This window comes from Dunckerocampus dactyliophorus, chromosome 10 (assembly GCF_027744805.1).
Source record: "Dunckerocampus dactyliophorus isolate RoL2022-P2 chromosome 10, RoL_Ddac_1.1, whole genome shotgun sequence".
Classification (NCBI taxonomy): domain Eukaryota; kingdom Metazoa; phylum Chordata; class Actinopteri; order Syngnathiformes; family Syngnathidae; genus Dunckerocampus; species Dunckerocampus dactyliophorus.
In genome coordinates, this window is record NC_072828.1 from 31158704 (window position 1) to 31176339 (window position 17636).

The window sequence follows — 17636 nt, forward strand, 5'->3', positions numbered from 1 at the left end:
ACACACGTTAGTATTGGGAGAGTTCCTTCTTGTTGTTCTTTTTATACTTCCTGTTCTGGACAGTACTTCCTGCAGTGGTTTTGCTCTCATCAATGCAACATTACTGACACCTAGTGACCAGTGTAGAACTGTACATATCCTAGCGTCTTCATCGTTACAGCATACAAAACCTTTTTGTGGCCGTCTAAATACGTAGTTTAACATGATTAGACCCCTATAGTCACCTTTACACTCCTATTGCCCAATATAGTAGACATAAGAGAAAATAAGACATAGAAAATCGGTTTACCACCTTCTAAATACACACTAACATGATTAGGGCCCTCGAGACGTGAAATAACACCCCTATAGTCACCTGTACACTCACGTTACCCAATATAGTAGACTTAAGAGAAAATAAGACATAAATAGGACATAATATAGACTTTTTTTTTTTTACTTCCTGTTGTGCACAGTACTTCCTGTGGGGGCTACTGTTTCCTCAATTAGTGACACTTTCTATTTCTATTTGAATTCATCTAGCCATTTTTATGCTTGAAAATGCATCATTTTGGAACAAAAGATGACCAATTGCTTAAACATGCTTTTTTTTTTTTTTTTTAGGAATAGGCCGTAAGTAATCACAAAATGAATTTATTTAGAAAAATGGTGACTGGGTGAAGCCGCATAACAATAACAAAGTAATTACATGATTCAACGCAGCAGCAACAAGTGGGCGACTTTCATCAATCAATGGACGTAAACGATGTTGATGTCGACGCCCCTCCTCGCTCTGGCGGACTGACGTTGAGTGGTTGGCGACGTAACCAAAATGGAAAGCAGACGTTTTTAAGCCAACATTTATTTGTGACAACAGAGCATGCGTGGTCGGGGGGTGCGGGGGTGGAATGCGAGCATGTCGGCCAACAGGAGAAGAATGCTGATTTATTCTGGTGTTTCATGAAAGAAAGTTGGGACAGTACACTACCCTACTTGGCGTTAGAGAGGAACAAACAGAAAACACAGCCTTCCAGAAAATGGGTGGAATTCCAGGGAATGTTATAATTAGTGGCGTCCACATGCAATGAAACGTCCGCTGCCAGTTTGCAGCATCTTCCGCATGGAAAGCACTTTAATGGCACAGGAACTGCACGTGCTGACCTTTTACGAGCCAACTGTGCCGTGCAAAAGCCTTTTCCTGCGCTGCTTGGGTTAAAAGGATTCCAACCAAAGTGCTTTCGAGGCTTTTAGGACTTTTTGTTTGAGACGATACCTCTCTTCAAAGCCGCGGTCGCCCGTTTGAAGCCAAGTTCAACCGAGGCGCTTCGAGTCGCTGCCACTTCAACAAGCAGAAAATGAAAGGTCAGTCACTAAACCGGCCGAGCAGGCGCCAATGACCCCCGAATGGCAAGCCTTGAGTGTAGTGTAAGATATCTACAGGAAGCACAGCCCATCATCGGGAGCGTCTGATGCATCAAGACGTGACTGATGAACCAACACCGGCCCTTACTTTACACACAACTTATTTAGTGCACATCCTTTGTCCTATGAGAAAAACGCCACCGGCAAACTGCAGCGATTCGCACAAACTGCAGAAACTCACACGAGCAAAATGTTATGAGTCTTCCTCGAGTACCCGTGAGTCAACAAAACTTGGGTCTTTGTTGAGCACCTGTGAGTCAGTGAAGCTTGTGTCTTCATCGGACACCCGTGAGTCAGTGAAGCTCAGGTCCGGATTCAGTAGAAAAAGTCGAGTCTTGAGCAACTGGTACATCTGTCGTACCTGAACACAAGCGTGACGGCAGCCTAGCAAAGGTTCCAACAGGATTTACTGCTCATGTATTTGACATGAACAATTAGTGGACTCTTCCAAGAAAAAAACCCATGATGATTTTAGCGTTTTTAATGAGGCCGTTGTGCACGAAGCAGGCTAAACTCAACTGTACAGCAGTTATTTATAGCTCTGCTGCCTGAGAAAGACATGCAGTCTACGTCAGTCATATCCTCATTGGTTCCCGCAGGTCCACTATTGTATGACAAACCTCTGACAGGAATCCAGTGTGTTGCCACATCTTTTTGTGTGTGTTTTTTTACATCCTGGTCTTTGTTTCTTCATTCAGGGAGCCGTGGCGGATGTCAGGAAATACAGATACACGATAGAACGAGTCCTGCCTCCATCAGGTGGTGAGTGCAGGACAAGTGGAGACTACTGAGACAAATGTGCTGCACAAGCACTTCCTAATAATAATAATAATAATAATAATAATAATGGATTGGATTTGTAGACACCCACAAAGCGACAACCCACCACACACTCCACAGTCACACACTGGTGGGGGTAAACTGACGGAATTCAGGCCAACACGCGTGCGTCCGACCACCAGGTGGTCGTGTCTGGGTGAAGCGTCTTACCCAAGGATGGGATGGAGGAAGCGGAACCGCCAACCCTGCTCTACCCTGTGAGCCACTGCCGCGAGCGCACGCACAATTGAAATGATTTCACCTCATCTTGGAAGCATCTTTGAAGGCCTACAGTGTGGCGCTGTGTGACAGGACGTTGGTGAACCTCACTCCCTGATGTCTTAAGAGCTGCGCTGGAAGACAAGTTGACAGCTCGGTCTTTTAGCTCCAGTTTGAGATCAGCAGGAGTTATGTTCCCAAAACCATGGAATTGTGACGCATTCATTGTGGGACACCAGTGGGTGGCGTCTGTGTCTCTTCTCAGCGTCACTTCCACCTGACATGGCGGATCCGTGCTGGCTCCTCTCAAACAACATCAAATGTGAAGGTAAAGATGCCAACTGGAGACCAAGTGTCTCTTTCAAGTCAACTCCAGTCTGCACAGCGTCTTCATGTGGCGGACGCGTTCTTCAAAGATCCTAACAAACCCCATTCTCAGGTCTGGAAGACATTCTCCTCGCCGTTTTTGGCCTCCTGGGACGGAGGCGGGCTGGTGCCGGTGTCGTTGCCGGAGCTCAGGGGCCGGGTGTTGGCTCGCGTGGACCGCTGCCGCCGCGTGCCGTTGCCTATGCATCGCATGAGGTTCTTGAAGGTGGTCCACATTTCCTCGTCCTTGTAGGAGTAGATGCAGGGGTTCATGACAGAGTTCAGGACGGCCAGCAGCAGCAGCCAGCGCTTCAGTTTCATGACGTTGCAGCTGGTGCAGTTGAGTCCGTCCAGCAGCAGAACCACCAAGCCGGGAGTCCAGCAGATCACAAAGGCTCCTTTACGGGAAAAGTGGAGACATTTAAAACACATTATTATCATCCGCTTGCATGTGACGAGATGCACTCCAAATTTGAAACATGCACATTTTTTGGGTAAACTGTGAAAAAACTGAAAGCAGGACATTGGCAATAAAGGAGTTTTCCATGCAGATTTTTATTTAGATTCTTGTGGTTCTTTTTTTAATAAAAGAAAATAAAGGAAGCAATCTGCAGTTATGGAAGTTGGTTGAACTTAATCCTTTAAAAATGAGGGCACTACGTTTGGTTATTTTTAATTAGCCAAGAGGGTAGCAGGTTGAACCAGTACTCATTCAACTTTAATAGGAAGCGGTTAGTCATCCTTTCAATTTCGCAGCGTCATCCTCACCGTCTTCCAGAGATATACAGTATCAATCGATCAGCATGACCTCAAATGACTGAAGCAGGAAAAGTATCAATATTTTGAGTTGAGTATCGATTTTAGAGAATGAAGAGCTGGTATGGGAAGTATATGTACTTCAGTATCGATCCGCACATCACGATAGGACAGCCTACAATCCTCTGCCATTTATCATTGTCTGTCTGTGTAGTATTCGGGATTGGGATTTGGTCTCATTTGGTCAAAGTCCAGAGGAGGAGTTATAAACTCCAAAATACGACCCGAGGTGGCCGCCTCAAACCAAAATGTTTGTTTCCAAACATGGGTTCTTCAGACTTTTTCATGCGTCCTGTCACGACACAGTAGATGTCTCCCCCAAATTTGATGACGAGCCAGAGAAAATGGGAGCAGGGGCTAATTTTTGCTTCTAAAATTTGTAGGGGGGACCACTGGAGTGCCAAGTTTTCACCGGGCATAACGCATCACGCACGTTAAAGCCTATTTGGAAGAGTCTGGATGGCCATCTGCCCCTGCAAGCATGAGATCCATCCTAGGAGTATTCCCCCATGCAGCGTGAAGAGAAGAGTCGGGACTGGAGCAGAACATCTGCGGCAGCCATGCATGAAAAACAAGGCTTCAATTAGCCAGGGAGGGAGCATGGCGACTGAAACACACTGCAGCTACGCGGCCACACCACATGAACTGACATAAATGCTTGAGGCCTCCCAAGCAAACGATAAGCCATCTACAGTATCTCCAACATGTCTGGGCACACAACAAGGACGCAAAAGGGATTTCAGGAAGTGAAAGCAAACCACAAGCTGCAACTTGTCTGCACAGGCAACATCTCTTCACCTTCGACACGTCTGCAGATAAAAAGTATTCTACTAGCTGATGTTGAGAATGACTCTTTAAAAGAAATGTCTCTTCCATTTCGCTCAATGGAAAAGATGCCCTTGTTGATCTGTGGTATTTATTTAGCACTGAAGTAGAGGTGGGGGGGTGAAGAAGTGGGATGATGTGGTTTCTGGTCTCAATTAGAACACTCAGATACGCTCCCAAAGCGGATCATTGGGATATTTTAACATGAAGTTGTATGACATCACCATCAGCAGTGTAGTGCATCGACAGTGATCTACCCCCCCACTTTGTCCCATGAGCCCAGTTGTGGCTGGATTTAGGTGAAGAGGAAAGTAGTTGCGGTTAGCTGGTGGAGCCACTGCTAAAGAGCTTCTCAAAACAATGTGCATTCAAATGGGTAATACACTTGCATCGCAAAAATGCCTCCTCGTAAAAAATCAGACCTAGCAATCGCTCTGCGATATTTTCTCTTGGTTGGCATCACTGCTGATGGGAATGTCATACAACTTCACGCCAAAAAATGCCAACCATCCCCCTTAAATGATGTGAGAATACCAACAAGATGTTAGGGTCACTAAGGCCCTGCTCACACAGGAATGTTTTTTTTTTGGCAGGTTGAAAAAAAATTACGTCTGCATCGTGCCAAATTAGTAAATAGTTGTGTAGTGAAAAGGATGTAATACACAAGGCACAGACGGAACCACGTGACACCAAACAATAGAAGAAGAAAGAACACGTGCGCATAAGTCCGTCATCTTCCGGATGCCAAGGCTCATCGAGACTTACGACCAAGTGGAATTGCTGCTACCAGCCAGTTTGAAGAATAATGCAACAATGACGACTGCGGTGATGCCAGTCCAAATATTCAGATTTTATGTTGGCATGTCGTCAAAGCTCACTTCTGGTCACATGACGACGACGGGTCGGTGATGTCATCGTTTTCAAACAGTAGCGGATTTGCTCGTCTGCACGGAAACGACAAGCTGGTGTTTTCAGAATTTCTCACTCCGGAAGCATTTTAAATATATATATAATATATATATAATATATATTATATATATATATATATATATATATATATAATATATATATAATATATATATAATATATATATATATATATATAGGGCACCCAGAACGCTGAAACCATTAAATACTTTGCCATTTTGACCTGAAAACGTTTCCATGTGGTACAGCCCCTAAATGGCAACTTGCTGCCACGTTGCGCTGATTGGTCTGTTTTATTCTTCTTGTGAGAAGTCAGGCGAACACCCGCCGTACTACACATCAGAAACCCTGGCAGTCATTCATGCTGACTGGACCTGAGAAGCATGCCGAGGTCCCAGAACCGGTTTGTCCAGTTTCAACTTCCACCCAGCAAGCTGGAGGAAGGGTTAACAGTTTAACTGCCAAAGATAGCCAATCCTCCCGCCTGCCACGATGCTGCCTTGTCTGCAACAGGAGCATCAGGCTAGGATGTTAGCGTGCAATGTGAAAGGATGCATATCATAGCCGGTGGCAATGCACACGAGTGTATGTTTAACTTGGGTTTTCCTGTTTGAAGCAAGGTCACAGTGTGTTTAGAGGACAGCGTGCTGCACAGGCGCAGGAGGATAAGATAATTACACAGCAGTTTGGAACACAGCATGAACATGTACGGTAATGCAGCCATCTGGATGCTGGATCAGCAAGCGTGTGAAGACAAAGAACAATGAGAGACCAGATCTCGCAAGACTCACGGACGTTTCCGTTTTTACTGCAGGAATGAAAACATCATGAAAAGCAAAAGTGTCCTAGTCCTAGTCTCACATGAAGTCCTGGTTTGATGGTCTTTGACAGTCAGTGAAGACTTCTACCTGTATGTGAAGTCCCCGTTTACTCTCTCAAATTCCATCCTTGGCCAAAAGCATGTGCCTCCGAAACGCTTGGGGCCATCCGTCCATACATCTGGGTCCAGACATACCAGTTTTTAGCCACCTCTCCCAGGTCCACCAGGGGGATGCCATGGTGCTCCCGGGCCAGCTGTGAGACATAATCCCTCCAGTGTGTCCTAGATCTGCCACCGGACCTCCTCCCGGCTCGGCATGCCCGTAACATCTCACCACGAAGGCATCCAGACACCTCAACTGGATCCTGCTGATGTAAAGAAAGGAGCAGTGACTCTACTCTGAGCTCCTCACCCTCTCTCTTAGGGTGAGTCCAGCCACTTGTATCTGCTCTCAGGTGAGGGCAAGAACATAGCCTGACCAGCAAATCCAGAACTTTGCCTTCTGGCCCAGCTCTCCCTTCACCATGACTGTCCGGTACAGCAAACTTCAGCCTTCCCTCACTCGTGACCAAGACCCCGAGGTACTTGAACTCATCCACCTGGGGCAAGACCTCCCCCCCAACCCGAAAGTTACAATCCACCCTTTTACTTAGGAAAGTAGAGAAAAGGTATTATTAAAAGGTACAGCAGTTCTACTCTGAGCTTCTCACCGTATCTCTCAGGGTGAGTCCAGCCAGCCATCCTATGGCGAAAACTCATTTCGGCCACTTGTATCCGCAACCTTGCTCTTTTGATCACCAGCCAAAGCTCGTGACCATAGGTGGGGGTAGGAACGTAGATGGACCAGTCAATCCAGAGCTTTGCCTTCTGGCTCAGCTCTCTCTTCACCATGACTGCAATACTGCAGTACCGTCCCTCACTCATGAACAACACCCCAAGATACTTGAACTCATCCACCTGGGGCAAGACCTCCCCCCTAAACCCAAAGGTACAATGGATAGTAGTAGAGCAAGTATTATTGAAGGTATTTGGGCTTTTTAACTTTTTTAACTGTCATACAAGTGTACCAAGGTGTTAACTGCTGCCATAAATTGCGTACTTGTTACTTGCAGAGGACATGCTACTGCTTGTTTTAGGGGTGTTATATTGTAGAATTCATCTTTCTGTGAACTCCAATTGCACGAAAGAAGAGGTCAATGACCCGAGGATGTATGTCGGTTGTTCTTTCATAACATGTTTTGCTAAATTTCTTAAGTGTGACGTGCACTTCTGACAGAAGCCCAGAGATGGAACCACATCAGGAGTAAACCCTGGTGGCGCCACGTCCTTCGGCGTCATGGATAAATGAGTGGAGCCCCTTCTCCCTCAAAAATGACTTACTTGATTTATTCTTTGACTACTGATACAAATTTATCCAGCACAGACACGCTCGTTCTACTTTGATCCCTGTGCTACCACTACTTAGCAATAACTCACAGTTCCGCTCTTTTGGTCTTCATACATCCTCTTTTCCATCACCAGTACCCTTCTTCTGTGGTGGCACACAAACCTCAAAATACCAAAAGAAAAAGAAAGCGCTTGTGGATTTAACACTTTGGATGCTAAAGCTGTGATGCTGATTGTGTTTTCACATGACTGTTGCTTCTGCTATTTTCTTTCTGCCAAATACGCTGCATGGTGGTGGGGTTATTAAACCCCCAAATTTGAGCCCATAAGTCAATGCGCTGTACAAAAACACCCACTGTAAGATTTGGTACACACCTAGAGGGGAGTACCAAGCACAAGGTTGTAAAATACGAAGCTGCCACCAAACATTTGTCTGATGATGTTTGAGCACAACCCATAGGGGGCGCTACATTCAACTGACCGTTGACTGTATTGCACAACAACCTGAAAAGTTCTGTAATCCAGCAAATTTTGGTGGAATTCCAAACTGTACAAGTTTAGAAGTTCCACTCTATTCAATGGTAATGACTTAACGATCTTCTCCGGTAAGCGTTGAACTTGCATTTCCCAGCAAATGCAGAGGCTCTGTCAGGTCATGCTGTGGTCTCCCGTCCATTAAAGAAAAGACTGGGTGGGGATCAGTTTGGATACTTTGACTGCATTAAGATATTGGGTTGCAAACCACCCACTCAGACAAAGAGCGTGATCAACTTATCTGACTAAGCTCATCTTGGAAGAAAGTCATCAAAGAGGAAAGGAGGTTTGGAAAGGACATTTGAACCCCGACTGCCAGCGGCGATCGTGTCTGAGTGAAGATACAAGACATCTCCCCTCCAAACCCTCCCGCTTGACATTTGCAATAAAAGTGACTGTTGTAATAATTAGATTAGATTTGGCTCCAGAACCCTTCCTTTCTCTCTTCACTTGCTGTTGTTCACTCGTGTCCCAATCCAGGTTTAAGCCCCAAATATGCATCACACACTTATTAACCACATTTCAAGTATAAGATGTATCGCTACTCACCGCTAATGAACGCACAGATGGAATCGGAGTCATGGTGTAGCCTTTAGCTCGGTCGTCAGGCTAGCTAGCGCTAGAGGCCGCATCAACATGATGTCGTAATTCCAGTTACGACTTGCCATCATACATTAACTTGTGTTCGCCTGGCTGCACGTTTGGAGGCAGAATGGGCTGTCGACACTAGTGCCAAATGGCAACCAAATGAACTTTTGCATCCACTAAGGTGCATTCAAGGGCCGCAAAACAAAGTGGGAGATCTCAGCGCTTGAGATCTACACTCCTGTTCTCCTGATAGTAGTGATGTCATGTTTCATTAGGACAAATCAACAAATCCTCATTTCTTCCGGTTCTTCTTACTTCCAGGTGTGCAAACGCTACACTTACAGATACAGATTTATAAAGTTTGGTTATCGGGAACATATCGGCCTTGAGAATCAGAAAGTTATCAATATCAGCATCGGTTCAAAAAAGATACGGTGCATCCACCTTATCAGCCACCACTATGACGCCCGGGGCTTGTTCCCATCGCTGCTGAGTTTGTTGGCGGTGGCTGACCAGCCCTTTACCATCGTCGAAGATACCGGCTTGTCGGCTAGTAAACCCCTCGGAGCCACGCTTTGTACTTCGGAGCCGCTGCTATTTTTTCCATGTTTAATAGTAGTGATATCATGATATTTGGTTAGCTATAAAAAGTCATCACATCTGTCTTGAGAAGGAAGAAGTTATGGGTATCAGACAAAAAGGGTCAATTTTTGGAGAAAATCCAAATGTAAAAAATAATAGATATAAAAAGTTACTAGTTATCAGTGTGGCTCTTGAGAAGCAGGAAGTTATTGATATCTGCTTGAAAAAAGCCATCACGCATCCCTAAAAAATACCTCAATTGACCTGCAGTATCACGTATTTAAAGGGTTTCCAACTTGGGGGGGGAATGTTTTGAAGTGTTTTTTGCAGAAATAATGCCTATTTGGAGCAGCCTTTTGGGTAGAGCATTGTCATCCACAAACCGTGATGTCGGCGGTTCGATCCTCGCCGAATGTTTGGTGGTGGTCGGAGGGGCCGAAGGGGCACGTTGGCAGACACGTTTCCGCCCGACTACAGACGTAGATTACCACTACCAGTGCGTGATGGAGGAGTTAGTTTGAAAAGTGCTGTAGAAAATCTAATCTATTATTATTTTTTGGAGGAAAATACTAATAAAAAAATATTTTTTGACCAAAACTGTGAGGCTCTGCTGGGCTTCACGTGTTGGATTTACTTGGGTTTTGCCGTCATTAAGATACGCTGTGCTGTCATTCACAAAACGTTTCTTCCGTTCCTCATTCATACCAGGAAGTTGCTGTATTGACTGCATTTCCTGTACGGAAGATGTGCACATGGCGCTACTCCCCATGCTTGACAAATACGTAGAGACGCTCCACGGTGAATCACGCCACAAAGCGCAGGAAGAAAATGTCATCACCATTTTTTTTTTGCTAACAATTGACATTGCGAGTCTCTGGGATGTTTTTTTTCACCCCCGCTTTTCCAATAGTCTTTCAGGAAGGACAGTAGACGGGGCGACACTCCTAATTCAAATGGATAGAAAGACCGAAAATGATCCACCAAGTCAAAGAAACTCTGCAGTTCATTCAAGACAAGTCAATTAACTTGATAACCCGTGGGCTCGCTGGGCAGCGCCAGGGCAGCGGGGCCAAGTCGCCCCAGCCATCGAGTAAAATGTTTGTCATGTAGCTCTTTAAGTAAAGTTGAAAGAAAGAACAACGCAAAGATCGAACGCTTACCGAGCACCACCATGACCGTTTTGATGAGCTTGATGGGCGTCCTCTTGCGGTTGATGGAGCCGCTCGTGTGCGGCGTGAGCAAGGACGTCTTCTTCTTGACGTAGGCGTAGATCCTCATGTAGATGGCCACCATCACCAGGAAGACTACCAGGTTGGATGCCGACCAGAAGACCAGGTAGCTCCTGCTGAAGATGGGCGCCAGCTGGGAGCAGTCGCTCAGGTTGCAGATGCAGTTCCAGCCCAGGCTGGGCACGGCCCCCATGAGGATGGAGATGGCCCACACCAGAACGATGAGCAGGGTCACCCTCCTCTTGGTCAGGTTGCTGTGGACTTTAAAGTTCATGATGGAGATGTAACGCTCCAGAGCGATGACCAGCAGGTTGGCCAGCGAGGCGGAGAGGCTGATGTCCAGAAGACCTTGGCGGATGAAATATCCTTTCACCGTCAGCTTCCGCGACACCTCGCCGGTGTTGAACATGAGGTACACGTACGCGATGCCCGCCAGGAAGTCCGAGGCGGCGAGGTTGGAGAGGAGATAGTAGAAGGGGTAGTGGAACCTCTTGTTGGTGATGACGGCGGCGATGACCATGGCATTGGAGACCAGGATGAAACAGCAGAAGAGCGAGCCCACCACTTGGACCAGGATGAGCTGGGTCTTGTCCCATTTGTCGTCGGCGCCGCTGTTGTTGTAGAAAAAGCTCATGGGCTCATCGTAATGGCAGCTGAGGTTCTGCGGGGCCATTTTTCTACAGAAAGCAAGACATGTTCATTCATGGTATGATAAATGATATTCCAAACATGGCATTAACTTATAATTATAGCATTTGAATCCTCTAAAGCAAGGGTGGCCAAACTTTACTGGATCCAGCGGCTGTTTTAATGATTTCATTATTAGTTTAATTTAGTACAAATCGTTTCTAAATTGTTGAACAGAATATATATGAATACAGGTACAGTATTTTTAATGATTATTTCAATATCAAATTAATGTTACAAATATATGAATATATGTTAGATATATTTAATATATGTTATTAATGTAAGGGTGTCCAAAGTGCGGCCCCGAGACCATTTGATGCCCACGGCTGTATTATTGGCCTGCGTCACATCCTAAAATTATATTTTAACAAGAAACCTAAACAAAAACAGCAGCAAAAATGGAAAAAAATCTGCAGTCATTTCACCAGAATAAAGTCAAAACATGAGAAAAAGTTGTAATTTTGCAAGAATAACGTCCTAATATTACGAGGAAAAATAATCAGTCCTCATTTTAATGGTATTGACATCAACAAGTCGTATTCCAATGAGGAAAAAAAAGTCACAATATTACGAGAACAAACTCACATTATGAGGGACAAACAATGCCATTTTAATAGCACAAAGTTGAAATATTAAAGAAAAAATACGTTAAGTCCTAAGGTGGGAAATAAATGATTATGGAAATAAAGTCACACTATTACGAAAAGAACATGTACAAAGATCAAGAAGAAAGTTAATAAAGAATAAAGGCAAGATATTTTGGGAAGAAAGTCAACACTACAAGAAAAAATAGAAAAAGCATAATTTTTCAAAATAAAATCAAAATAGAGGAAAAAAAAGTTGTATTCCAACAAAAAAAAGTTGTAATTTTACTTGTAATATTCTGAGGGAAAATGTGATTTTAGTAGCACAGAGTTAAAATATGAAAGAAAATACCTTCTTTTTTACACGTTGTAATATTATGAGAAACAAAACAATATGAACTTGTCATTTTTGGAAAATTAGGCTGGGGAAAAGGCTTACATATTATGGGAATAAAGTCATTATATTAAGAAAAAATAACTAAAAAAGAAAGTTGAATAAAGAATAAATGCAAAATATGTGAATAAAGGCATGACCCCCCCCCCCCAAAAAAAATGCAGAAATGGTTAAAAACAACTGTACATTGAGGAAAAAAGTCTTATTCTAACAAAAACAAAGTTGCCATTTTATGAGAACAAACTAATTTGAGTTGCACAGAGTTGAAATATTAGACGCAATAAGTTATTTTTGATCAAACAAAACAAAATAAAGGTTTAAATATGATGTATTATGGAAATAAAGTCATAGTATTAGGAGAAGAAAGTTGAACTATTGGAACATGTTTATAAAAACCAAAGAGCTAAGTAGACATTAACAATAGGCAGTTTCACGTGTACCTGAAAGTTGATTCTTCAGGTATGTGGAACTTCTTAGCAAGCGCCCCTTGCATCCTTTCGTGTTTTAGTATGCGGCCCCTGCTAAACTCTGTCTTTCAAATACATACAGTATATACAATTTGTTTTATGTACTTAAAGAGAAATATTTGTGTATGCTTTGTATCGTTAGAGCTTTATTACAGTAGTATTAAAACGTCTACTTTGCTCCTGTGTGCTCTTCTTAAAATGTGTCTTATTTATGGCAATAAAAAACCAAAACGAGCTGGGCTGCGCTTTGGACACCAACGCTGTGAAGCATTTCATTTGATTAGCACGGTGCGGCGACGTCAATCATTTACAGAAAGATTCGTGTCATAAATGTAAAAAAAACAACACAGGAACACTAAAATAAGATTCATAACAGCGTTCCCGATTAATCGCACGCCGGGAGTCTAAAGTACAAGTTTTATCCAAACAGTTTACAAGCTGTTAGCTTATGATCGGCATTGAGAGTGAACACAATGGTAAAGCTGATAAAAACAAGGCAGAAAGGTGAGCTCACCTCAGGTAAATGGCTGCGTCACGGCACCGAGAGAGCGGGAATGTTCCTCGGCGAGGAAGCGAGCATTTCCCCCCCTCCTCCAACAGACTACCCACGCAGCTGTGGACTGAGGAGGGACCGCAGAGGACGAGCGAGTGGAGCACAGACCGGCAGGAGTCGAGTCCTGACGAGTTGGGGTCCCGAGCGCCGTGACACAGTGCGTGTGTCGACTCTAAGTTAGTTAGTCCGCGGGCATCTTCACTTGAATTCCTCCGCGCTCCCTTCGCTCAAGACCTGTCACCGGACTCGCGTGCGCACCCTGAACGGCTGTCACTTCGAGTATCTTGGCGGGATTCGAACATTCCAATCAGAACATAAATCCTGCAGTACCTGGCAACGAACACTAGGGGCACTATGACTGGCATTGCCCTTCCAATCCAGCAGATGGGGCTGTTTCTTTCCATTTTGTGGGAAGGAATCGGATGTTGACAATAAGGTGTACTGTATACAGTAACCCCTCGTTTATCGCCATTAATTGGTTCCACATTCCATTGGTTCCATTTCTGAGATGTGAGTCAATGCAAATGCAATATTTTCGTAGTTAAATCAGAGAAAACCTGTTTATGATTTTCAAAATATGTGTTTTAACATTATTAGAGCCGCGTAGACATAAACGAACATCCCAATAGTCACTTTTACACTCCTAATAGTCTTTGCTTACAACGCATTGTTGAGGCTACGGGATCACTGCAGGGACATAACAGACGACCTGTGCTAGCGTAGCGAGCTAACTAGTTAGCCTCTCCAATTGATTCTAAACAATTGATTCTAAACATAAGACAGGTTTCCAAACCGAGTGGGGAAGGAGGACAAATGAGACAAAAATGTACCACTTCCAAACGGAACGAGAGGATAACCTTCCCCCACCCCACCTCCACTCAATCTCAGCCAAGGCTCGGCTCCGCTAGCTCAATAGCAAGTCTCCATGTAGTGTTGCAGGTAACGTCATTACTGATGCCTCACATATTACTTGTCTTTCAATACTTTTTGACTGGTATTTGGCCACACTCACAAAACAGCCATCATTCACTCATTCATTCATTCTTATTTGAAAACCCGCGATATAGCGAGGGGTTGCTGTAAAACAAAAAAAGCACACAATGAATATTGACTCACCTTCGGTGCGAGCTCGCAGTTTGTTTCCCGGAGACAAGATGATGATAGTGTGGGGGCTTCACATGGCAAAGCCACCGTGGGAAGTTTTCATTTAAATCGGAGAAGACGAAACAATTAGCGTTGTTAGTGTGGCGTGATTGTATGCGCCCATTTTTATGAACAACTTTATTTTTCAAATCAAATTGACGTAATTAGGTCCAAAATTGATACGCATTTACAGTGTTCCCTCGTTCACTGCGGGGGTCAGGTTCCAGAAAATACCTGTGTTAAGTGAAATCTGTGTAGAAGTTGATTTTTTTTTCCTTCTTTATATACGTTTTTACATTCATTATATATGTTTTTTCTTTTACAGTGCATGTTTTTTTGTCGACAGGATATGTTTTAAGGCTGTAAAAGCCCTCACCAGTCATACTATAAACTTGCATACAGCACTAAAGAGCCACACTGCTAGCGATCGAACAATGATGTAAATTAGGCAGTCCCTGCACTCCCTTAGCCAATCAGATGCAGAACACGCTGCACGTTCATACACTGGGAAAAAAAAAACAAAAACAAATGTTACACTGTAAAAAATTGCATACAAAAACCGTGCAACAGTGAGTCGGTGTAAAGTGAACCGTGTTGTAGAGAGGGAACACTGTACATCCAATTCAATGTAGTTAGCTGGGGACCCCCGGCACAACACAACTTACTCACTGCAATAAGTTGCAATGCATGAGACGCCTCAGCACTGTGTGAAAATAAAAAAATTATTCATCAAGGAGATACAGTGTATGATTAAACGTTACACAAATCTGGTTTGCTTGTACGGAGGTTAGTTTGTTGCTTTGTGACCAAATATTTTTTTAGACTGAATTTATGCAACTCAAGTTTTCAATTGTGTGAACTGATTTCATTGAATAAATATTCATAAGCAAAACGCTTGTTTTTAAAAATTCAGTTTGTTAAAATTCGAATTTAAGTTTATAGAAATTCTGTTTACTGTATATTATTTCAGTTCAGTGTATGTCAATTTTGAAACATCCAATTTATTTGCCCAGAATTTTGTAGTATTTACAAGTAATCAATTTTTTTTTAATAATTGCTGACACGTTTATTCAATGCAATTTTCAGCATAAAAACGTGTAAAATATTTTTAGTTTTTTTAAAAAGTTCAGTAAAAAAAAAAGCTTTGGTAATAAAGAAACAAAAAAAATCACAATGATTGACCAATAAATCAATTCGCTTGCAGTACAACACTGCCCCCTGGAGTTTTGGTAGAGAATTGCAAGTCCGTAATCTCACGAAAAACGTCGCTAGAAAGCTCAACCACAGCTTTCGTACACTGTATGATATTTGCAACCAAACATTGGATGATTTTGCAGAATTGAGTGCCCAATGCAATGTAACGCTTTGTTGTTGGTTTGTTGTTGTTGGCCATCTGTTGGTGACCTCAAGCTGAAAGCAACTTGGGTTCTGCAGCAGGACAATGATCCAAAACACACCAGCAAGTCCACCTCTGAATGGATGAAGACTTTGGAGTGGTCTAGTCCAAGTCCTGATCTGAATCCTATTGAGATGCTGTGGCATGACCTTCAAAAGGAAAAGCCTCCAATGTGGCTGAATGACAACAATTCTGCTAAATTCCTCCCCAGCGCTGGAAGAGACTCATTTCAAGTTGATTGGGCCAACCACTTATGAGCTTTAGGGGGCCATCACTTTATGAAGTGCTGAGTTGTGTTAATAATATTTACATTTCTTTGATGGTCTCAACATTTACGTGGGACAAAATAAGAAAGCGGGGGGGGAACACTTTTTCACAGCAGTGTAATTGCAGTACAAGTATATGACAACATCTACTGTAGAAAGAGGAGTGGGTGGGGGCGCACATTCCCAGTGTACAGCTTAGCCTTTAATCAGCCATCACTGGGTGTGTCATCTTAGCTCCCACAAACTCATTTCAATGTTCTCAGACCAGAGGAGCCCACGCCAAACCTCAGAGGCTGCTCGCTGATGATAGGATGGGCTCGTAGGAAAGGAAGAAGCGGGGGTGGGGGGGACAAGTGTCAATGCTGCGACAATCAAGTGAAGGCAACGCTCACGTCTTTTGGAGGGAAGGTGGGAGTACTAGCAGCCACACATGCTGTGACAAGGCACATCATTGTTGAATTCAATCTTAATTATAGTCAAACTATTTCATATTTATTGATTTCACTACCAATTTCTATATTCTGTGGCATGAATATGAAGGCAACTAATTACCAAATGTTAAATGCTACATTAGTTCGTTACATCTGAAATATTCAAAAACTATTTCAGTTATTTATTTCCAGACCATTTGTATATATTTAGATTTCATGATATCAAGCATCAAATAAATGACTCCAGGATATCATTGAAATCTCAATTTGTCTTATTAATTCCATTTGAATGATTGTGAAACTAATATTTATTTCACAGCCAACTTACATATTCACCTTTTACATGACGCTCGATATCAACAACATGAAGGCAATGAACTACACATTTCAAATCTGAATTAAAATGTTATTAAATCGTCTATTAATTCTATATTTATTATTCATGTTTGGGATTTCATGTTTGTTTCATGACCCATTTATATATTTTGTGAAGATAGTCAGGTTTTTTTTTTTCAATCAAATGTGAAATTATTTCTGAAACCATGCATGAATGAAATCTGAATATTGAAACTATTTCATATTTCTTGGTTTCATGACCAATTTCTGTATTTTGTGACTTGAATATGAAGACAACTAATCGCTAGATAATTCAATCTCAATTAAAATTGTTTATTCATTAAATCTTCATTCGAAAAGTATACTAATATTTATGTTTCATGACCGTTTTTATATATTTTGCACCTTTCAGATGGTTTCATCACATCAGTATCGCCTTAAAGAAACGACACCTTCAATGGTGAAACTGCTTCATGACCACTTGGTATATTTTATGAGCTTCAATTACTTCAACCAATAAACTTCCATCCATCTTCTATGCCGCTTCTCCTCATTAGGGTCGTGGGGGGATGCTGGAGCCTATCCCGGCTAACTTCGGGGAAGAGGCGGGGTACAACCTGGACTGGTCACCAGCCAATCGGAGGGCACATATGGACAAACGACCATTCACACCTATGGATCCTTTAGAGTACCAATAAATATGAATGTGATAGTTCAAATCAACATGAACTTAAATGTGAAATAATGATATGAAATCTGAATGATATTGAAAACTACCCATTTATTTACTTCATGGCCTTATGTCATGATATTTCTATATTTATCATTAAAAAAATGATGAATGGTACTTTTTTATTTTAAGGTG

At 42.8% G+C, this 17636-nt stretch overlaps 1 protein-coding gene across 1 annotated transcript; it reads right to left on the reverse strand.

Moving 5' to 3' along the window:
- Positions 1–2861: 2861 nt before the first annotated feature.
- On the reverse strand, positions 2862–13485 carry lpar3 (lysophosphatidic acid receptor 3). Its single transcript, XM_054789198.1, has 3 exons — positions 13161–13485; positions 10443–11188; positions 2862–3203 (listed from the first exon to the last, which is right to left on the reverse strand). Exons 2-3 carry the CDS (start codon positions 11182–11184, stop codon positions 2875–2877), a joined length of 1071 nt encoding a protein of 356 aa, XP_054645173.1. The 5' UTR covers positions 11185–11188; positions 13161–13485; the 3' UTR covers positions 2862–2874.
- Positions 13486–17636: the final 4151 nt, after the last annotated feature.